The following is a 23,619-nucleotide window of genomic DNA, read 5'->3' on the forward strand; positions in this document are numbered from 1 at the left end:
TCCAACCCTGTATGCTGCTGCTTTCAGGAACACTCTAGTCCTGTGTGTGTGTGGAGTGGGGGGACCCCATCTAATACTTCAGAGTCACTATGGATAAATATATTTACTATTTCTTTTAGGGATTGGGGACAGGAAGGAATGACTGAAGCAATGCTCAGTCACCCACTTTGAGCTAATCTGCATGTGCTACTTTTTCTCTTTGTTTTTTTTTTTTTTAAGCACTATTTTATTTTAATTTTTTTTTTAATTTTATTTTATTAAATTTATTGGGGTGACAATTGTTAGTAAAATTACATAGATTTCAGGTGCACAATTCTGTATTACATCATCTATAAATCCCATTGTGTGTTCATCACCCTGAGTCAGTTCTCCTTCCATCACCATATATTCGATCCCCCTTACCCTCATCTCCCACCCCCCACCCCCCGCCCCCCTTACCCTCTGGCAACCACTAAACTATTGTCTGTGTCTATGAGTTTCTGTTTCTCATTTGTTTGTCTTGTTCTTTTGTTGTTTTTGGTTTATATACCACATATCAGTGAAATCACATGGTTCTCTGCTTTTTCTGTCTGACTTGTTTCGCTCAGCATTACTCTCTCAAGATCCATCCATGTTGTCACAAATGTTCCTATATCATCTTTTCTTACTGCCGAATAGTATTCCATTATGTGTATATACCACAACTTCTTTATCCATTCATCTATCGAAGGACATTTTGGTTGTTTCCATGTCTTGGCCACCGTAAACAAAGCTGCAATGAACATTGGAGCACACGTGTCTTTATCTCTAAATGTTTTCAGATTTTTTGGGTAGATACCCAGGAGAGGGATTGCTGGGTCATATGGCAATTCTATTCGTAATTCTTTGAGGAACCTCCACACTGCCTTCCATAATGGCTGCACCAGTCTGCATTCCCACCAACAGTGTATGAGGGTTCCTTTTTCTCCACAGCCTCTCCAACATTTGTTATTATTTGTCTTGTTGATGATAGCCATTCTGACTGGGGTGAGGTGATATCTCATTGTGGTTTTGATTTGCATTTCTCTGATGATTAGTGATGTTGAGCATTTTTTCATATGTCTATTTGCCATTTGTATGTCCTCTTTGGAGAAATGTCTCTTCAAGTCCTCTGCCCATTTTTCAATTGGGTTGTTTGTTTTTTTGTTGTTGAGTTGCATGAGTTCCTTGTATATTCTGGATACTAGCCCCTTATCGGAGGCACTGTTTGCAAAAATCTTCTCCCATTCAGTTGGTGGTCTCTTTATTTTGTCAATGGTTTCTTTTGCTGTGCAGAAGCTTTTAAGTTTCATATAGTCCCATTCGTTTATTTTAGCTTTTACTTCCATTGCCTTTGGAGTCAAGTTCATAAAATGCTCTTTGAACCCAAGGTCCATAAGTTTAGTACCTATGTTTTCTTCTATGCAGTTTATTGTGTCAGGTCTTATGCTTAGGTCTTTGATCCATTTTGAATTAACTTTGGTACATGGTGACAAATAGCAGTCCAGTTTCATTCTTTTGCACGTGGCTATCCAATTCTCCCAGCACCATTTATTGAAGAGGCTGTCTTTGCTCCATTGTGTGTTTTTAGCTTCTTTGTCAAAAATTATCTGTCCATATTTATGTGGTTTTATTTCTGGGTTCTCAATTCTATTCCATTGGTCTATGTGTCTGTTTTTCTGCCAATACCATGCTGTTTTGATTATTGTAGCCCTGTAGTACAAGCCAAAGTCAGGAAGTGTGATACCTCCATTATTGTTCTTTTTCCTTAAGATTGCTTTGGCTATTCGGGGTCTTTTGTGGTTCCAAACAAATCTGATGATTTTTTGTTCTATTTCTTTAAAATATGCCATTGGGATTTTGATGGGGATTGCATTGAATCTGTATATTGCTTTGGGTAATATGGCCATTTTAACTATGTTGATTCTTCCAATCCATGAGCACGGAATGTCTTTCCATTTCTTTGTGTCTTCTTCAATTTCTTTCAAAAATGTCTTATAGTTTTCAGCATATAGGTCTTTCACATCCTTGGTTAAGTTTATTCCTAGGTATTTTATTCTTTTTGCTGCAATTGCAAAAGGAATTGTTTTTTGTATTTCTTTTTCTGAGATTTCATTGTTAGTATATAGGAAGGCAATGGACTTTTGTGCGTTGATTTTGTAGCCGGCAACTTTACTGTATTCGTTGATTGTTTCTAATAGCTTTTTGGTGGAGTCTTTAGGGTTTTCTATATATAGCATCATGTCATCTGCAAAGAGTGATAATTTAACTTCTTCATTCCCCATTTGGATGCCTTTTATTTCTTTCTCTTGCCTGATTGCTCTGGCAAGGACTTCCAACACTATGTTGAAAAGCAGAGGTGATAGGGGACATCCCTGTCGTGTTCCTGAACGTAGAGCAAAGGGCTTCAGTTTTTCTCCATTAATTATGAGATTAGCAGAGGGCTTGTCATATATGGCCTTTATTATGTTAAGGTATTTTCCTTCTATACCCATTTTATTAAGTGTTTTAATCATAAATGGATGTTGTATCTTGTCAAATGCTTTTTCTGCATCAATTGATACAATCATATGATTTTTGTCCTTTATTTTGTTTATGTGATGTATCACATTGACGGATTTGCGTATGTTGAACCATCCTTGTGCCCCGGGGATGAACCCCACTTGGTCGTGATGAATAATCTTTTTAATGCATTGTTGTATTCGATTTGCTAGAATTTTACTTAAGATTTTTGCATCAGTATTCATCAGAGATATTGGTCTGTAGTTTTCTTTTTTTGTGCTGTCCTTACCAGGTTTTGGTATCAGGGTAATGTTGGCCTCATAAAATGAGTTAGGGAGTACTGTCTCTTCTTCAATTTTTTGGAAGAGTTTGTGCAGAATTGGTATTAGATCCTCTTTGAAGGTTTGGTAGAATTCACTAGTGAAGCCATCTGGTCCCGGATTTTTGCTTTTGGGAAGGTTTTGGATGACTGATTCAATTTCGTTACTGGTGATCGGTCTGTTTAGATTTTCCAGTTCTTCATGGTTCAGCCTTGGAAGGCTATATGTTTCTAAGAACTTGTCCATTTCTTCTAGGTTGTTGAATTTGGTGGCATATAGTCCTTCATAGTATTCTTGGATGATCCTTTGTATTTCTGTGGTGGCCGTGATAACTTCCCCTTTTACGTTTCTGATTTTGTTAATCAGTGTCTTCTCTCTTTTTATCTTAGTAAGTCTAGCCAAGGGTTTGTCAATTTTGTTAATCTTTTCAAAGAACCAGCTCTTTGTCACATTAATTTTTTCTATTGTCTTTTTGTTCTCTATTTCATTTAGTTCTGCTCTAATTTTTGTTATTTCCTTTCTTCTGCTGACCTTGGGTTTTACTTGTTCTTCTTTTTCTAGTTCTTTAAGGTGTAACATGAGGTTATTTATTTGGGAGTTTTCTTGTTTCTTGAGATAGGCCTGTAATGAGATAAATTTCCCTCTGAAAACTGCTTTCGCTGCATCCCAAAAATTTTGGTAGGATGTATTTTCATTGTCATTTGTTTCTATGTATCTTTTGATCTCTCCTCTAATTTCTTCTTTGACCCAGTCCTTCTTTAAAAGTATGTTATTTAATCTCCATGTATTTGTATTTTTTCCCGCTTTCTTTTTACAGTTGATATCCAATTTCAAAGCCTTGTGATCAGAGAATATGCATGGTATGATTTCAATCTTAAATTTGTTGAGACTGATTTTATGTCCCAATATATGGTCTATCCTTGAGAATGTTCCATGTACACTAGAAAAGAATGTATAGTCTGATGTTTTAGGATGAAGTGCTCTATAAATGTCAATTATGTCCATTTCATCTAATGTGTCATTTAGGGCTACTATTTCGTTATTTATTTTCTGTTTGGATGATCTATCCATAGCTGACAATGATGTATTTAAGTCCCCTAGTATAATTGTATTTTGGTCAATTTCTCCCTTTAGTTCTGTTAGTAGTTGTTTGGTGTATTTCGGTGCTCCCTGATTGGGGGCATAAATATTGATGACTGTTATGTCTTCTTGTTGTACAGTCCCCTTCACCATTATGAAATGTCCATCTTTGTCTCTTGTTATGTTTTTCACCTTGAAGTCTGTTTCATCTGATATCATTATGGTTACACCTGATTTTCTCTGGGTACCATTTGCTTGGAGTGTCAATTTCCACCCTTTCACTTTGAGTCTATGCTTGTCCTTGTAGCTGAGATGTGTCTCTTGGAGACAGCATATGGTTGGGTTTAGTTTTTTGATCCAATCTGCTACTCTGTGCCTTTTTATTGGTGAGTTCAGTCCATTTACATTTAGGGTGATTTTTGATATGTGAGGATTTCCTGTCATTCTATCTTTAGTTTTCTGGTAAGGCTGTGTCTCCATTGTTTCTTTGCCTTTTTGTTGTTGTCTATTATTTCTGTGTGGTGGTATTCTATGATGTTTCCCTCTGTTTCTTCTTTTATTTCAGTATATATTTCAATTCTGGATTTATTTTGAGTGGTTACCCTTAAGTTTATGTAAAAGAAAGTTTGATATTTAGAGTATTCCATTTTCTTCAGCACGCTTACTTTCTCCATTACCATATTCCGGTTCAGGCCTTTACTCTCCCCCTTTTTGAGTTGTGGTTGCCACAAGTTGTCCCTGTTGATGGTGGTCGAATAGCCTTCTTTAGTATTTCTTGTAGTGCAGGTCGTGTATTAGAAAATTCCCTCAGCTTCTGTATGTCTGTAAAGGTCTTTATTCCTCCTTCATATCTAAAGGATATCTTTGCTGGATATATTATTCTTGGCTCATGGTTTCTCTCTTTCAATAGTTTGAATATTTGGTTCCACTCCCTCCTGGCTTGTAGAGTTTCTGCTGAAAAATCTGATGATAATCTAATGGGCTTTCCTTTGTAAGTTACCGTCTTCTTTTCCCTGGCTGCCTTGAGGATTCTTTCTTTGTCGTTGATTTTAGACAGCTTCAATACAATGTGCCTTGGAGAAGGTCTGTTGGGATTGAGGTAACTAGGTGTTCTATTTGCTTCTTAGATTCGAGGGTCCAGTTCTGTCCACAAATTTGGGAAGTTCTCATCGACAATTTGTTTGAATATATTCTCTGTTCCCTTCTCTCTTTCTTCTCCTTCTGGTATGCCCATTATTCTTATATTGCTCTTTCTGATGGAGTCAGAAAGTTCTTGTAGAGTTCTTTCATTTCTTTTAAGTCTCAAGTCTCTTTCTTCTTCTATTTGTGTCATTTCCAGGTTTCTATCTTCGATGTCACTGATTCTTTGCTCCATCTGGTCAACTCTACTACCTAAGCTGGTTATTTCATTCTTAATTTCTTCTATTGAGTTCTTAATCTCCAGAAATTCTATTTGGTTATTTTTTAAGATTTCAATCTCTTTCGTAAAATGCTCATGCTGTTCTTTGATTGAGTTTCTGAGTTCCTTTAACTGCCTATCTGTGTTTTCTTGTATCTCGTTGAGTTTTTTCAGAACTGCAATCTTGAATTCTCTGTCATTTAAGTCACATATTTCTGTATCTTTAAGTGCCTTCTCTGGAGATTTTTCACTTTCTTTCTAAGCTATCTTGTTGCCTTGGTTATTCATGGCGATTACTGGTTTACTATTTCTCTTCCTAGACATCTACAGGAGTGACTTCTGCAACAGGTTGATAGAAAGCGGTCTTTCTTTTGTTTGCCAGTACTTGTTGGTGGAATGTTTTATTATTTCTCCAACTGCAACCTATTTTTCTTCTCCCACACAGTAGTGCTATGTGCTCTCTGCACTATTCCAACTTCTCACACAATGTGGGGATTCCCTGGGAGACGGGCTTCTCCTCTGTTAATAGTTCGTCTAGGTCACAGGGCGCAGTGTCCCGGTGGGTATGCGGAGAGCTTTTGATGTTCCAAAGCTCTTCCAGCTCCTGATTCAGAGCCCGTATGTTTCAGCAGTTCTGTTTACTCCTGCAGGGATCCGCCCAGATAGGTGGAGTCAGGGGCGGGGTGAGTTGTGAGAGGTGGCCCAGAGCAATGGCGGCGACCACCACCACAGCCGGTCCTGCTTCCACAGCTCCCTCCCCTTTGCTGGAACTAGTTGGGCTGTGAATTTGTGTTTGCGGTCCACAATTCTCAAAACAGCAAATTTTCTGTTGTTTTGATCTGACACTGCTACTGTTTCGCTTCTAGCACCGGGCAGGTGGGGGCGGGGCGAGCTCCGGGAGGGGAGGGAGGGGGCGGCTAGTCTCAGTGCCTAAGGCTCCGTTCTCTGCTCGGCAGTGAGGGCTTAAACCACCGTTTTCAGCCTCTTCCCTCAGTCTTTTCTCCGAGGTCTCTGCCGTGAGCGTTGGGTTCAGCCGTGTTATATGCTGTCCCCTCAGCCCTGTGGGCCATAAGCGGAGCCCTAGCAGTCCGAGTTCTTCCCTCTCCCGCAGCTGCGGTAGCTCCGGGAAGCAGCGAGCTCGGAGCACTGAGCGAGGTCTGAGTCCTGCGCCCGCGCGGCTCCGTCTCGCGCGCTTCTCCCTTTCCTCCTCCCTCCACTCGCGCGAATCTCCCACCTGTAGGTGATTTCAGTCGGTAGTGGGCCTCTTCATCTTGCCTGTCTGCTGTGCAGGGAGTCCTTTGTGGAGTTTTTGTTGTTCGATTCTTTGTAAATTCCAGGGGAGCTTTACAGAGGCTCACTTCACGCCGCCATTTTTCCGGAAGTTCCTCTTTGTTTTTTAAAGAATGAACATTGAATCTTCTCTCTGTTTACCTGTTATGCTCTCTGTGCAAAAACTAATAATAATTTGTGCGTCCAATTTGTTAAAATTTCTGTTTTCCATATCCTACAAATTCAGGGACTGTCTTGTCCCATCATGTCTCTATTATTTGGCACGTGCCTAGCTCATGACAGGTGCTCAATAAACATTTGTTCAATTACTATATAATATACTCTTGAAAGTGTACAGAGTTTAGCTGTTTGTGATCATTGTTAATTAACACAAGTGAATATAAATTTAAACAATTTTATTCACCGAAAAAGTAGCATAGTAATGTGTATTTTTTAAATTTGGCATTCTTGAGCTAAATCCTCAGAAGAGAATAGAGTTATGGGATGTGGTGATGGTCCATGTGGTATTGACACTATGATCTTGGTTCCCCTAGCACTATGCCTTAGGAAACTGGCCTACTAGCTCGAGGGTCTAAAGAGATTGCTCAGCTGCACAAATCGGTTGTCCTTACAGTATGTAAATACAATGCCATCAGTGTCCTTGGGACATGGAAACTGAGCTGTGGGAGTATGGAAGCCAGGCCGGGCAGGGCCAGAGGGAAGCCTCGCGTCCTCATCTCCATTTGTTCTTCATGACAGGAGAGGGACCAAGTGAGGATCTCAGCCACGTCTGCCCTGGGCCACATGCTCTGTCGAGTTGACAAGTTCAAGCCTGGACACGTCCTCCGCAGAGAGATCTACATGTTTTTAGTCCCGCTGCTGCTCAGCTTTCAGGACAACAACCCCGAGGTGGTCAAGGTATTGACGACCTCGGTCCTGCCGGCCTCAGCCTGATTGTATCCCTGTCCGCTAGAGCACAGCCTCTTCCCGTTGGGCCTCTTTCCTGAGTCCTGTCTTGGCTGTGCATTCAATGTCCACCTCTTCAGTAACATCTTCCAGGCACCGTCTCTTGGGTGCCATCAGTCTTATCCTGATATGATTCTGCTCCTTGGAGCTATTTATGTCCCTTGTCATGATTCCAGCTACGAACCCCCAACCAGGCCCCATCGTGGTCTTCCACTACACATCTGGCCTGGCTCTGTAGAGCCAAGGCTCTGGGGCTTCCCTTCTCTCCATCCCATAGGCCTGTGGAGGGGCCCTGACTGAATGGACTAAGGTGATTGGCTGGGCGCCGCTCACACAGACATTCCGGCATACCACCCTCAGTGACCACATCCAGGTGTTGAAAGAAACCTGCAATTACCTGGTGAGTGAGAGTCTCTGAGGAAGCCAGGTCACCATCTTCATGCTAGGGATTCAGTGGCAGCTAGGTGGGTAAAGAGGACAGGGCTAACAGATGTATTCTTTCCTTTCCTTGATTCTCATTTTTTATCATCAACAAACTCGGAGAACCCACATTTGGGATGCCAGTTCCTGGTTCTCCGTATTTGACACCCGCACACGATCCCCCCACCCCCTGCCCAGCATCCCAATCTCTCTCTGCCTTCAGAGGCTGGGGACATCACCTGAGGGTAGTAGATGACAGTGGGACAGGGCCTCTTGGTTAGAATTGGTAGGAAGACATGTAGGCAGGAGTCTTAGGGCTTTAGATCAGTGGTCGTGGTGTTAAGGGTTGTGGCTCCTGTGAAGTGAAGAATAGACCAGAGATCAGGAATCCTTGCTGGAAAGCAAACATGTAAGGACTAAGCAAGGTTAGGAACTAGTATGAGTAATTCTAATGTTATGGATTTTGGTGCCTTACACAGACAGAGCGCTTTACAGTTTAGAAAGCACTTTTACATCCCTTATCCCACTGGAGCCTTACAGTTATGCAAGGGAGGTTGGGCAGGTTTTATTTCAACTCTACAGATGGGGAAACTGAAGCCTGTAAGTGTCAGGGCCATTATTCAAACCTGGGTCTCCTGGCTCCACATCAGTTGTTTTCTCCATTACCATGGCTGGTACCAAGGAGCAAAATTCTCTTTATGAATCTCCTGCTGAGTCTGCACTGTTGCTGGTGGCAGGGGGTATCTGAGTGCATAGGTTCAAGCAGTTTAAGCTGACTGAAAACAGCAAATGATGCTGCTGTGCACATGGGGAAGAGGCCATGGCTGCAAGAAGGTCTTTAGTAGAGTTCCCAGCAGCCCCCTCTCCTAATCAGCCCACTCCTCTTTGGCTCCCCAGGCAAGCACGTGTGAAAAACAGCTCTTGGGGGAGTTTCTGTCCCAGAGCTTTGGCTTCCTGAAGAGCCCTCAGTCCTTCCTGAGGGCAGCTGCAGTCTATTTCATAGGTAGGTGGTCCCTCCTCTCTGTAGTGGGGAAGCCCTTCTTGACCTATTGCTGAAGGGCTAAGCCAGAACCATGATGCGATGAAGCTGGTCCCGTCCTTTTCTAGCTCCGACCTGATGAAAGAGGTTGTCCTGTGACCAGACTTCAAATTGTGTGTTAGAAAGGCCTGGGGAGGAAGAGAGGGCCACGTGCCTTGGTGCTGGCTCTGTTTGCATCTACCCCGGTTGTCTGCATGCTGCTCTGTGGGGAAGAGAGCCATTTACATTTGGAAGGGAAAAAGCTATTGTGCTGCTTCCACTGGAACCCAGTGGATTTTCCAAAATATTTTTGAACTATAATAACAGTATGTGTTAACATTGGGAAGTCTAAAATATTCATATTGGCAAAAAGAAGACAATAAGTAATGCCAGAACTTCCACAATTTAGATTTAACCACTGCTAACATCCTAGAATATTTTTCTTAAAAATATACTACTGTGTTTCCCTGAAAATAAGACTGGATCTTATATTAATTTTTGCTCCAAAAGACACATTAGTGCTTATGTTCAGGGGATGTCATCCTGAAAAATCATGCTAGGACTTATTTTCCAGTTAGGTCTTATTTTGGGGGAAGCCTGGCGCACACACACACACACACACACACACACACACCACTTTTAAAAAATGCAAACTTTGGTACACTGTTTGCTGTATCACAAATACATGCATTATATACTCTTCAACATTATTTTTAATGACTGTATAATATCCTGTTGTATAGATGGATTTCTGAAACTATTTAAGCAGTCCTTATTTTTGAATATCGAGATTGTGTCATCTTTAGTTTTTATGAGCAGGGACACAGAGGTTAAATCTCTTCATGTCGTCATGATTATGTTTGTTAAGATCAATTTCTGAACAAGTTAGTGTTGCTGGGCCCCAAGGGTATGCAAAATTTTAAGGGTTTTGGTGCTTCTTGCCAAACTGCCCTCTAAAAAGTTTGAAATCATTTTCTATTGTCACCAGTCCTATATGTGAATATCCATTTCTCTAGACATTTGCCAACCCTGGGTAATGTGTTTTAAAAATCATTACCAATTAGATAGGAGAAAAAGAGAAACTTGTTGTTTTGATGAACATTTTGTCAGCAGTGAGGTTCAATATTTTTTCCTGTGTTTATTGCCAACGCATGTTTTATTTTTGCAAATTAATTGCTTTGTGCCCTTTGTCCATCTATTGGTCTGGGAACCCCATGAAGTTTAACATTCTGGGCTCACGCTTCACTTGTCACCAGCTGACAACGTTCTTCTGGGCCGCAGTTGCTCTGACTGTTGTTCTTTTACTAAGACACTGATATCAAGGCCTCTCCTAGATACAGTCCTTGCTAGAATAGTTTTCAAATTTCTTTGTTCACTGCTGAGCCTGGGGAAACGGAGGGCCCAAAGGTCCAGGGATTCTGGAAGGCTAAATCTGTCCTGTCTTTAGGGCTAATAGTTAAGAAGATAAACATGAATCAAATACATGAGGATGACGTCCGGCAGTTACAGAAAGGTGAGTCTGCGCCTTGTCCCTGGCTTCTGGGTGACGCGAGGGGGCGCTGCGGCAAGAAAGACAGGAGGAAGAGGAAATTCCTTAAGGACATGTTTCGTTATTTTAGATAAAGTATTTTTAGCCTTATAAATGTTATATTTAGAAGTTTAAAATGGAGAGAAGTAAGAGGACAGAAACAAATTATCCATTGTCAGTACTAGTTAGGTAAAAACACGGCTACAAAAACGTTCCAGTTATTGGACACTTACCACATGCAGTAGGTGATGCCACGGCAGTGGTGCGCGAGGCCGTCAGTCCCTGCCCTAAGGAACTGGCGGTTTTGTGTTCTTTTTCATTGCATTAAAATAGTTAAAAATTAATTTATACTTATAGAAGAAATCCACGAGTATAATCTCTTTGCAAAAAAAAAAGAAACCTTATCAATAAGGGTAAAATTCTATTAACACCCAAGTTTGCTCTTTTCTCCTCTTCCCCTGCCTGTTTGCCATATAGTCCTCTGTTCTTTTTCTGTGTACACATAGAATAAATAAATGTATATGTTATATATAATGTGTTATATATATTATTACATATATTATGTGTGTGTGATATGTATTATATATGTGTTATATATAATGTTACAATATATATGTATGGTATATATTTTATGTATGTCATACAAGGTCTGAAAACTAAGTTCACAAACTGATCCTAGAAAAAGTGCTACATCCCTCATTGCTGAATATCACTACGGTCACCTTCAAAGTACTCCCCTTGGGAAGCTATGCACTGATGCCAGCACCTTGTCCAGCCTTCAAAGCAATTTTGGAACTCTTTTTCTGGAATGGCCATCAGGGCTGTCGTCGTATTACCCTTGATGTCCTGAATGTCATCAAAATGTCTTCTTTTCAGTATTTCCTTTACCTTCAGGTAAAGAAAGAAGTCATTGGGGGCCAGATCAGGTGAGTAGGGAGGGTGTTCCATTGCAGTTATTCGTTTACTGGCTAAAAACTCTCTCACAGGCAGTGCTGTGTGAGCTGGTGCATTGTCGTGATGCAGGAGCCATGAATTGTTGGTGAAAAGTTCAGGTCGTCTTTTTCACTCAGCCTTTTCGGCACTTCCAAATAGTAAACTTGGTTAACTGTTTGTCCAGTTGGTACAAATTCGTAATGAATAATCCCTCTGATAATAAAAATGGTTAGCAACATCATTGCAATGAGTTCACAAACTTAATTGTCAAACCTTCCTCTGTGTGTGTGTGTGTGTGTGTGTGTGTGTGTGTGTAAACAGTTTCTGCAACTTGCTTTTTTCACACTTAGTATGTTGGCACAAACTTGTTGCATTCCTGTAACTCTTGATAGATTACTATTTCAGTTGTTTCCAAGTTTTTGCTATTCAAACAGTGCTACCATGAACTACATGCCTCCTTATATACAGGTGTTAGTGTTAGTCCAGACTGGATACCACAAAACAGACTTTTCTCACCCATAGTGAGCTTAACAGAGTTTAAAGGAAAACAATATTTTAACCTTCCCTCCTGTGTTGACATAAATTCCAATCACCACCCCTCCCAATTTATAGGTATTTATTAGCCATGATTTTGGTTCTCTCTCTTTTTTTAAAAAAGATTTTGTTGGGGAAGGGGAACAGGATTTTATTGGGGAACAGTATCTACTTCCAGGACTTTTCCATGTCAAGTTGTTGTCCTTTCAATCTTAGTTGTGCCCTCGAGGGCGCAGCTCAGCTCCTGGTCCAGTTGCCGTTGTTAGTTGCAGTGGGCACAGCCCACCATCCCTTGTGGGAGTGGAACCAGCAACCTTGTGGTTGAGAGGACATGATCCAACCAACTGAGCTATTTGGCCACCCAGGAGCTGAGCGGCAGCTCATTGACTTCACTCTAGGTGCGGAGGGCGCAGTTCGCTGGCCCATGTGGGAATCGAACCGTCAGCCCCATTGCCCAGAGCTCACACTCTAACCAACTGAGCCACCTGTCTGCCCCTGGTTCTCTTTTTTTAACCCATAATTTAGACTATCATTGTTACCATATTTTGCCGTGTGTAATGTGCTCCTGTGTATAATGTGCACCCACGTTTTTGGCCTAAACTTTCAAGGGAAAAAAATCTTTCGTTTTAATTTTTTAATTCAAATTTTTATTTCTTTACATTTAGGTACTTGTTTTTGTATTATAAAGGAATTTTAGCATTTATTTTTAAACACATTATGGTACAAGAAATTTTATGTAACAAATAATGACAAAACACAAGAACAGATACAAGGTACAAGAAATTTTATGTACTGGTAACAAATTTACAATATTTATGCATCAGAGAAGGCCAAGAACTCTTCATGGTTGCAAGCTCGTCATAGGTTCAACAAAACCGATTATTGTATTTCAGGGTATTATTTTGCATACGGATATTGTTATTGATTTCTAGAGTTACACATTTAACTCTTAAGCACAAATAAAAGAATTTAAAAAATTGGTATAGATATGGAATTAGTAGTACCCATGTATAATGCACATCCTTATATTTTCCTCACAAATGTGGGCAGAAAAGTGCGCATTATACATGGCAAATAAGGTGTTTTATGCAAACGGCTTAGATTTACAAGGTGCTACGACCTCACCATCAATTTTTGTGTCTCTGACCATCCCTCATGGGTCATTTTTCTCCATCCTGAAGGACAGCTGTAGGAGTTTCTTTAGTTCTAGTATCTTGATGTTTGCTTTCTTGGTTTTTGTTTGTAATGATTTCTTCTTACCCTCATTCTTGCAAGATAGCTTTACTAGTGACACTTGTTTTCTCTCAGCACTTTAAAGATATTGTACTATTATTTTCTGGCTTTCTTCGTTGCTAAGAAGAAGCCTGCTGTCATTCTAATATTTGTTCCTTTGTAGGTAATCTGTTCTTTTTCTTGGGCTGTTTTAAGATTTTTCTTCTTGTTTTTAGTGTTCCTTAACAGTATAGAGACTAGTGTGATAACTCCTCAGGTACCCGTATCCCAGCTTCAACAAGTAGCAACTCATGGCCACCTTGTTTTTCCTATTTCCCTACCTGTACCCTCTCCCTGCCGGAATTTAAGAAATTATAATGGACATGTTAGGGAGTAGAATGCAAATTATGCATGAATTTTTAAGATCAAAGAGGTTCCAAGAATTTGTGGACTATATGGGACTTGAGGTAACTCATCCAGACCCCAGAGGCTACCAATTTATTCTCTGCTGCCTCTGAAGTTAGGGGCACTTCAGAGAAGCGTTTGCTAGTCCTAATATACACTCCTAATTTCAGAGGCTGAATCATTTGTCCAGGGTCACAGAAGAGAATTATGGGGTGAACCAGAACTAGAATTTCCAATTCAGGGATGGATCTTTCTGCTAACCCATGCTCCATTATTTTTTAATCTTACCAAAAGTCTTGAAAAAGAGACAGGGAATGGGAGTGGAGAGAGAGGTAATGTCTACGAGAAGAGAAATTTTACCTCGCCTTTCAAAACCTTTTGTTCACTCCAGTACCCAAACAGCCACGCCTGTTTTATATAGGGTATACCTCACTGACACCCTGTTATTGCTCTCTATTAATTAAATTAGTTTCTTAATCATTGAAAACCTGTATACCATGTACTCTTCTAAGCACTGGGTTACTGCAGTGAACGACACTGGTAACCCTGCCCTCATGCAGCTTACACACTAGTGAGAAAGGGAGGAAGAAGCCTAAAGAAGTACCTAGGTGTTAGATAAGCACTACGGAGAAAGTGATGCAAGGCAAGGGGGTAAGAAGGCTCAAAGGGCAGGTCAGGGGTACCTCTCCAATTAGGGGCATTTGAGCAGAGACCCGGAGGAAATGAGGAAGTGAACCACATGACTCTGGGAAGAGCACTCGGCGTGTTCAAGGAAGAACCAGGTCAATGTGATTGGCGTGGAGTGAGCACAGGAAGGGCAGGAGGAGATGGGAGCAGAGCATGGCAGTGGTGGGCCAGAATCGTGCCAGCCTTTAGCCGTGGTAAAGACTGAGGCCTTTACTTTGAGTGGTAGGGATGTGGCATTAAACACTGTTCTTAACTCCTCTGGGGGCAGGGAAGTGGTTAGGTGATGGGTGATTCAATTCGTTCAGTACCAAATGGAAGTGATTTGTGAATTACATATTCTTCACTATTTCACGTACCACAGTGCCCTTCCTTTTCCAGCTCCTGCTCCTGTGTCTCAGCCCTTTTATATTTAAGTGTGTGCGGACACTTACGTCTGAATGCCCTGACATGAATACCACAGGTTTGCTGTTGTTGCTGTTCTGATGTTGCAAATGCCTGCCCTCCGGGGGTTTGCCTTCTGGTTTGAGCCCAATTAGAGTTTCTGGGTGCCTGCTTTGAAGTAATATTTTGGATCTGCTGTTTTGGAGGTAATGGTGGGATCATACCTCAGAGGAAATGCTTAGCGGACAACTGCAGATGGACAAGTCTCTATTTCCTTTACAGTTCATTCGCAGCTCTTTATTTAGGGAGTAAAGTGTTAAACGACTTTTAAGGGTCTTTTCTTTCTTCAAATTAGTGGTGTAATGAAAAACATGAGCTCCAGCATCAAAGAGACCAATATCAAATACTAGATCTCTTGACAATGAGCCATGTGAATTTGCACAAGTTACTTTGTCTCTGTGCCTTAGTTGCTTCATCTGCATCATGAGGATGCTGGTATTAAACATTGTTTTAAGTATTGAATATAAAGCATGAAAGCACTGAGCTTTGCTGGCACATAGATGTCCCACAAACATTTGTGCTGAATTGACTCAGGCTTGTGGGCTAGGGTGGAGGTGGTATTGAGAGTGGCAGGCAGGCAGTGTACTTATAACTATGGTCCAGGAAAAATCCACTGCTTTGTTGCTTCACAGAGAATAGCTATGCTACCTCTAGCTCATTAATGACTAGGTAGCAGCATCTGACCCTGAGGGTTAGAACTCTGGCTTTAATTCTGATCCTGACCTTCTGTACCTCTGCTGCTTTCTCAGTTTTACAACTGACGTCTCAACTGTATAGTAGACCCCTAGTCCCAGCCACCGCTAGGGAATTTCAGGGACACTATATCCAGAATGGAAATCCTAGACTCGTCAGTATACCAGAGAATTCACCTGGCCTCCCCCATCCCACCTGGCCGCCCCCACCCCACTTAGCCCCCCCACCCCACCTAGTCTTTTTCTCAAGGAAAGTAATTCTCCTCACACTTCCCATAGCTAGTACCTAGTAACAAAACTTGTGGTCAAGACTGGTTCTTCAAAGGATTGTATTTTTTCTATATAGCTTAAGCCCAGCTCTTTTTTTCTGTTCTAAATATCAATGACATAAATATAAAGCTGTAGTCTTTGATGGGCATGAGGTTCTTTTAGTTTTGTTGAGCAAAGGTTCTTCCTGTCCTCTTTATCCTTTGCTTTAAGTAATTTCCTGTCTCCATCCCCTCTGTTCCCACCCAAACCTAAGCTATGCCCCTCCCCCATTCCCTAACTGGACCATTTAACACCCCCCCACACCCTCTTCCTCTTCTCTGCACTACTCTCCACACAGCAGCCAAGTTCTCTTTGAAACATATACACTGGATCATGTCACCTTCTTGCTTAAAACCCTTCAGTGGCTTTCCACTCCTCTTCAGATCAAAGTCTGGTCCCTTATCCTCGGCCACAAGGCCCTGAAAGATCTTGCTTCTGACTTCTCTCTGCCCTCAGCCTACTTCATTTCCCCTTTACTAGAAGGGGCAGCTACACTGACTGCTTTCTGCACTCTGAATGGACCCCTGCCTCTCCTTCGTGGCTCTGGCTGGCAGGCTGGCTCTCGTTCTTTGGCTCTTAGCTCAAATGTCACCTTCGCAGAGAAGCATTCCCTGAATGGCCTATCTGAAGGAGTCCTTCCCAGCTATTCACTCTCATTACTCTCTTAAATTTCCTTCTATGTACTTAATTTATGTTTACTTGTTTATTTGGTCTTTCCTCCAATAGAATGTCAAGTTCTTGACTGTGGGAAATCTTTCTTATTCACCACTGTATCCCCAGCACATAACACAGTGCCTGATGATAGTAAGTCTCAATAAATAGTTGTTGAGTGAATTAATGGTTATTGTTTATAACAGTGAAAAATTGAAAACAATCTAATTATTTACAATAAGGAGTTCATCAAAGAAATTATGATAGAATCCTATGATTGGATAGTATGTTGTATGGAAGAATATTTTATGGGAAGAAAAAAGTCCAAAAAGTCCTATTTTTAATCCTGTTTTTGTTTAAAAAATGTTTGTGTTGTTTTTTTTTAAAGATTTTTTTATTGGGGAAGGGGAACAGGACTTTATTGGGGAACAGTGTGTACTTCCAGGACTTTTTTCCAAGTCAAGTTGTTGTCCTTTCAGTCTTAGTTGTGGAGGGTGCAGCTCAGCTTCAAGTTGTTCTTTCAGTCTTAGTTGTGGAGGGCGCAGCTCAGCTCCAGGTCCAGTTGCCATTTTCTAGTTGCAGGGGGCACAGCCCACCATCCCTTGTGGGAGTCGAACCGGCAACCTTGTGGTTGAGAGGACGCGCTCCAACCAACTGAGCCATCCGGGAGGCAGCTCATCTCAAGGTGCCGTGTTCCATCTTAGTTGCAGGGGGCGCTGCCCACCATCCCTTGTGGGACTCGAGGAATTGAACTGGCAGCCTTGTGGTTGAGAGCCCAGTGACCCATGTGGGAATCGAACCGGTGGCCTTCGGAGTTAGGAGCATAGAGCTCTAACCGCCTGAGCCACCGGACCGGCCCCTAAAAAATGTTTTTATGTTAGGTATTTAAAAATACAAGGAAAGGTATGAAAATATTAACATTGTTGTCTCTGGGGGTGAGTGATTTTTCTTCCTTAAAAAAACAATTTGCATTTAAATATTTTCTACAATAAAACAATATTAAATTTACAGAGACAAAATGTATTCTAAATGAAGTTATATTATAACCTGACATGTGGGTTGGAAAATAATGGGGTTTGGGTGGACAGTCATTAAAGATTGAGAATCTGAGTTAACCTCCTGTCTGGTTTCAGCTCTTCAAAGTGTGAGCAATGATCCCGTGGAATCTATCCAGACTTTGGTCAATACTACCCTGAAAAATATTGACTATCTTGTTAACACCAGGCCTGTCCGTACCTCCAGGATAAGCCAGCTGAGCACTAATTTCTTCAGTCTCTGGCATGAAAACCCCCAAAAGAAAGAAGCGACTGTTTAAGATTGTCAGACGAGAAAGAGGTGATGACAGTCAGAAAAAGAAAGTCTGGAATTGGCTCCGAGGCACTCTACATTCACTGAACAGCCAGCACGAAGGGAGGGTGAAAAATACTCCACTTGAAATAAGCAGCTTTCGTAAAAAGTCAACACAGTCACAAGCACAAAAGTCTGAAAGTCCCTCTGAAGAGAATGAACCTGTCCAAAAACCAGTTGCTTCTAGAGTCACTATTAACATGAACATTTAGAGCTGGGGACGAACTCCTCTTCCAATTGTTTATCCAGATGTCAGTGCTTCAGCCCACAATAGTCTCTCACACCTATTGTCCAACTGGGTGGGCGACTTTGGATTACCCAAGGCGGCAGTTTTGATCTTAGAAGATACAGTGTGTTTCTTGTCCTTTATCTCCCTAAGGGATCGTTGGCTATTAGCACATACACTTGTCAATAAAACTTATTTTTTCATCCTAAAACAAGATGGCTTCCATCCTAGTTTTGGGGGATTGGGGATAAACCCGAGTGACAGCAATAGCTCTGGAAGCATTTCCTTCAAACTTCAGGTAAAGATTCAAATGGCAAAAGGGAGGAATAGGGTGATAGAACCACATGATAACTAGTTTTCCATCTTTTTCCGCACCTCTACACAGGTAGTGTGAAATTCACATGCCTGACACACTTCCATGGGAATATTCAGAGCATAAAAAGGTGGGCTCCAGGTTATAGACAGTGGAACAGCAATAACTCCAGCCCCATCTCTCTCACTCAAGACAGCACATCAGATTGCCGTGGAGTGACATTGTCCAGGTAACTTTAAGTCTACTCCAATTTATTTTTAAAAAATCATTCTAAAACTTAGATTTAAATCCTTGCTCCTTGTACCACATAACTGCTATTATTGACTAGTTGTGTTTTTTAAAAAGATTTTTAATAAGATATAGCTAACATACAATATCATATTAGTTTCAGGTATACACCATAGTAATTCAACATTTATACACGTAAAGAAGTGATCACCATTGTAAGTCCAGCAACCATCTGACACTGTCCCACGCTATCACAATATTATTGACTATGTTCCCCATGCTGTACGTTACATCCCCGTGACATTTGTTTTATACCTGGAAATTTGAACCTCTTATTCCCCTTCATCACTCCCCCCCACCCTTTTAAAAAAATTTTCAATTACAGTTGACATTCAATATTATTTTATATTAATTTCAGGTGTACAGCATAGTGGTTAGACATTTATATAAGTGATCCCCCTGACTAGTCTACTACCCACCTGGCACTATACATACTTACCATATTATTGACTATATTCCCTATGCTTTACTTTACATTCCCATGACTATTTTATAACTACCGATACGTATTTCTTAATACCTTCACTATTTTCACCCTGTCCCCCAAACCCTCTTCCATCTATAACCTTGATAAATCTGGTACCCATCTGACACCGTAAATAGTTACTATAATATTATTGACAATGTTCCTTATGCTATAGCTACGTCCCCGTAACTACTTTGTAACAACCAATTTGTACTTCTTAATCCCTTCACCCAACCCCGACCACTCTCCCATCTGGCAACCATCAAAATGTTCTCTGTATCTATGAGTTTCTCTCTGTTTTATTTATTTGTTTATTTTATTTTTATATTCCACATATAAGGGAAATCATATTCCATCTGTCTTTATCTGTCTGACATACTCCACTCAGCACAATGCTGCTGCAGATGACAGGAACCCATTTCCTTCTGCGGCCAAGCAATATTCCATTGTATATATGCACCACCTTCTCTTTATCAATTCATCCATCAATGGCCACCCAGACTGCCTCCATATCTTGACAATTGTAAACAATGCTGCACTGAACATATGGATTCACACGTCCCCTCAAAGTAGTGTTTTAGTTTTCTTCAGATAAATACCCATAAGTGGGATTACTGCATCCTTCTTTGTCTCTTGTTATAGCCTTTGTTTTAAAGTCTTATTTTGTCTGGTATAAATATTGCTACTGCAGCTTTTTTGTTTGTTTGTTTCCATTTTCATGAAATATCTTTTCCCATCCCTTTACTTTCAGTCTGTGTGACTTTTGATCTGAAGTTAGTGTCTTGTAGGCAGCATATATAAGGGTCTTGTTTTCTTATCCATTCAGCCACCCTGTATTTTGATTGGAGCATTTAATCCATTTATATTTAAAGTGATTATTGATAGATACATAGTTATTGCCATTTCATAGTTCACATTTTTTATCTTTTTTTTTTTTTATCTTAAAAAAGTCCCTCTAAGATTCCTTGTAATTCTGGTTTGATATTGATGAACTCCTTTAGCTTTTTCTTGCCTGGGAAGCTCTTTCTCTGTCCTCTCATTTAGAAAGCTCTCAAAGTTCTAAATGGGAGCTTTCCAAAGTAGAGTAATCTTGGTTGTAGATCCTTACTTTTCATCACTTTGAATATTTCCTGCCACTCCCTTCTGGCCTGCAAAGTTTCTGTTGAGAAACCAGCTGATAGTCTTATCAGCTGGAGCTCCCTTGTAGGTAACTGACTGCTTTTCTCTTGCTGCTCTTTGTCTTTAACCGTTGGCATTTTAATTATGATGTGTCTTGGTGTGGGCCTCCTTGGGTTCATCTTGTTGGAGACTCTCTGTGCTTCCTGGGCTTGTATGTCTATTTCTCACCAGGCTATGGAAGTTTTCAGTCATTATTTCTTCAAATAGGTTCTCTATCTCTTGCTCCCTCTCTTCTCCTTCTGGTGCTTCTATGATGCAAATGTTGCTATGCTTGAAGTTGTCCCAGAGTTCCCTTAAACTACCTTTCTTTTGTTGACATTCCTTTTTCTTTTGTTGTTTCAGTTGGGTGTTTCCTACTAAATTGTCTCCTAAGTTGCTTATTCAATCCTCTGCTTCATCCAATCTGCTATTGATTCCTTCTAGTGTATTCTTCATTTCAGTTATTGTGTTCTTTATTTTTGACTGGTTCTGTTTTATGGTTTCTATGTCCTTCTTCATGCTTACTGTCTCTTTGTTGAAATTCTCACTAACTTCCTTAAACATTCTTATAACCAGTGTTTTAAACTCTGTCTCTGGTAGGTTGGTTGCTTCCATTTCATTTAGGTTTTTTTTCCTGAAGTTTTCTCCTGTTCTTTTATTTGGAATATGTTTCCTTGTTTCCTCATTTTGGCTGCCTCTCTGTGTTTTCTTCTATGTATTAGGTCTCTATGTCTCTCAGTCTTTGCTGGGTGGCCTTATGTAGTAGGTGTCCTGTGTGGTCCAATGCCAGCGTCCCTGATCACCTGTGGATGTGTTCCAGGAGTGTCCCTTGTGAGAGTTTTGTGTGCCCTTCTGTTATAATTGAGCCTTGATTGCTTTTGGCATGTCAGTGGGTGGGGTTGACTCTCAGGTTGACTTGCTTTGAGGATTGGTTATGCCCACAACGTACGTGCTGTCCCCTTGGAGGCAGATTCACCTGAGTGGGGTCTTGTTCCTGTTGAGACCACCCTTTGGATATACCAGCTAGTGCTCTGGTGTGGTCTGAGGCCGGCCTCTGGGTATGTTTTTTTCTGGTGCCTCTTGTGAGGAGCTCCCATACAGGCCAATTTTCAGCCTGTGACCAGCTTGGGGCTTCTTGGTAGGGGCTATGAAGCTATATACAGTTGTTTGCTACCTATGTTGTACCCGGAGGCATGTGAGGGTGGCCTCGCTGTGACTTGAGGCTGGCTGCCACCAGCATTGGGCCTGAGGCAGCTTAGCAAATGACCCTGGGCCTCCCTGGACCTGTTGCCAGCTGCCAGCTGCCCATAAGGCTCAGCCACTGCAAGAACTTCCTTAGGTGTGTGGGCTAGGCTGGTTGACCCAGTGTTGATGGTGCCCCTGGTGATGCCGCCTGAGTTGGGTGGGGCGGGGACCCAGGGAGTCACAGGGTGTAGCCGGTGGTTTTCAGAGAGTTAATGCAGATTCAGTTCTGGCATGAGTGCTGAGCCTGTGGCCACTCTGCAAGATGCCCTGAGAACACTGTGCCAGACATCTGTCGCCTCAGGACTGCAGAACCCCAAGAGCCACCCAAGAAAGGCTGCAACACAAGGTGGGACTGATTGCCTGTCACTGAAAGTTTCATAGACTGCCATAGGCCGTCCACTGCTATACAAGCCTCCAGCAGCTCAGAGGGCAGGGCCAGCCACTCGGGAACCAGGAGTACCCCTGTAAATGCCTCGCTAGCTGGGTGGGGTGGGGTTCCAGGGAGTTATCAAGGTGGTGTGCATACGATGACTTTACCAAACCAATGCAACCTCAGATTTGGCCCTGTGGGTACGGGTTCAACACAGGAATGATGGCACTCTCCTGTAGGCCACTTGTAAGGTGGGCTCCACACAGGGACAATGGTTTTCTGTCCCTCCAGCCCTCACCCTGTAGTCACACAACTCAGTCTTTCCCTGTATGTCTCTGGTGCCTCTTGGGTTACTCATCCTCCACCAGAGCCCAGGGTGAGTGCCCACAAGTGAGTGAGTCTGTGTGTGCGTCCTTTAAGAGAACGTCTGTGTTTCCAGTTGCCTGCTGTCTCACCAGGATGGTTGGATGGAGTCCTCACTGATTTACACTGCCAGATGCTGGGGGGGCTGCTCCTCCTGGCACAGGACCCCTGGGATGGGGAGCCCAGTATAGGGCTGGAGCCTCTCACTCTTCAGAGGGAACCTCCACCTTTGAGGTTTGGGGTCAGCCCATTTCACCTCTCTGACCCTCCTACCAGTCTCAATGTGGCCCCTTCCTTCTGTCCTTAGTTATCAGGTTTGTGTTCAGCTCGTCGTCAGGTAATTCTTGATGTTGCTTGTTCTCTAATTTAATTGTAAAGTTCATGTGATCCTGGGAGGCGGCAGGCACAGCATTCACCTATTTTGCCATCTTGCTGGCCATGAGTTTTGAGAGGAATTAAGAAGGACTTTGAGTTAATTCAACGAATGGCATAATATAAGACTGTGTAATAAGAAATGCAGAGGTGGTCGACAGATGGCTAACTTTTGGTTTTGCCTTTGGGACAAAGCCCAGGTTCTTATGTCAGGAGTGTTATTCTCTAAATATTAACCTTGGTGTAAGGATGAGAGGAAGATAGAGGGACAGGATCTGGGTTTACAGCCTACTGTTACTGTCTCCATCCTCTCCCTTCCTGTTAGCACTGAACGTCTAAGTCCCTATTGCATTGTCCGTTTTACTGCATAACCTGACTTGTTCGCTTGCTTCTGGTCTCTCTCCCCTCCAAACCATCTTTCTAGCTTAATATTTCCAAGACAATGCTTTTGCAATTCCACTCCTCTGTTTAATGACATTTCAGTGACATGCAAATTGCTTACAGCATGAAGTCTAAACTTATTAGCTTGTTGTTTAAAGTATTCTGCAGCTGGACTCCATGTATTATCACCTTTTCTTCCAATAGTGCTTCTTAAATTGGTGGATTCATACCCTAGGAGTGTGTGTGTGGGGAGGGGGCAGGGAGACTTTGAAACAATAGGCAAACCTATCATATTTTCTTGAAGTATCAAGCTCACCAGATGACAATTACTTTAAACCATTTAAAAACAAACAAAACATAGTTGATACAGAGTAGAATGCAACATTTACGAGTTTTAGAGTTAAAACTGAGGCATCAGAGTCCCTTTCAGGATTTTGGTAGACCACATTCAAAGACACTGAAGGGTATTTATTAGTTCTTTGCACTCTCCAAACTACACCAATCAGTGGTAGTTGAAAATACTGACAAAAAACAGATTCTGGAATCACCTTTTGTAAATTCCCACCCCGAAGCTTTAACACAGCTTGTAACACTGGCTGCTCTTTGTGAAAGCTTTTCCTTCACATCCCAGAAACTGTCCCTAACATTTCTTGATCCTTCTGGGAAGTCATATCAATTACTAATGTCATTCTGGGGGAGCACTTGGCATGAAATGCCCTCAATTTTC

At 41.7% G+C, this 23,619-nt stretch overlaps 1 protein-coding gene across 4 annotated transcripts in view; it reads left to right on the top strand.

The window, feature by feature from the left end:
• LOC109434390 (maestro heat-like repeat-containing protein family member 1) overlaps positions 1–7,932 on the top strand; it is a 50,908-nt gene extending 42,976 nt beyond the window's left edge. For 3 of the 4 annotated variants that reach the window (XR_016022655.1, XM_088801472.1, XM_088801477.1), the window contains one exon: positions 7,327–7,928. Coding sequence is in view for 2 of the 4 variants with exons in the window: in XM_088801477.1 (XP_088657603.1) it covers positions 7,327–7,388 (62 nt within the window). In the remaining 2 variants the exon portion in view is untranslated. Of the gene's footprint in view, positions 1–7,326 lie in introns of all 4 variants that reach the window. The other variant, XR_016022658.1, reaches the window with a different exon arrangement.
• The last annotated feature ends 15,687 nt before the right edge of the window (positions 7,933–23,619 follow it).

The sequence above is a fragment of the Rhinolophus sinicus genome, chromosome 1, assembly GCF_057876585.1.
Source record: "Rhinolophus sinicus isolate RSI-liver-muscle chromosome 1, RSI-T2T, whole genome shotgun sequence".
Lineage (NCBI taxonomy): Eukaryota > Metazoa > Chordata > Mammalia > Chiroptera > Rhinolophidae > Rhinolophus > Rhinolophus sinicus.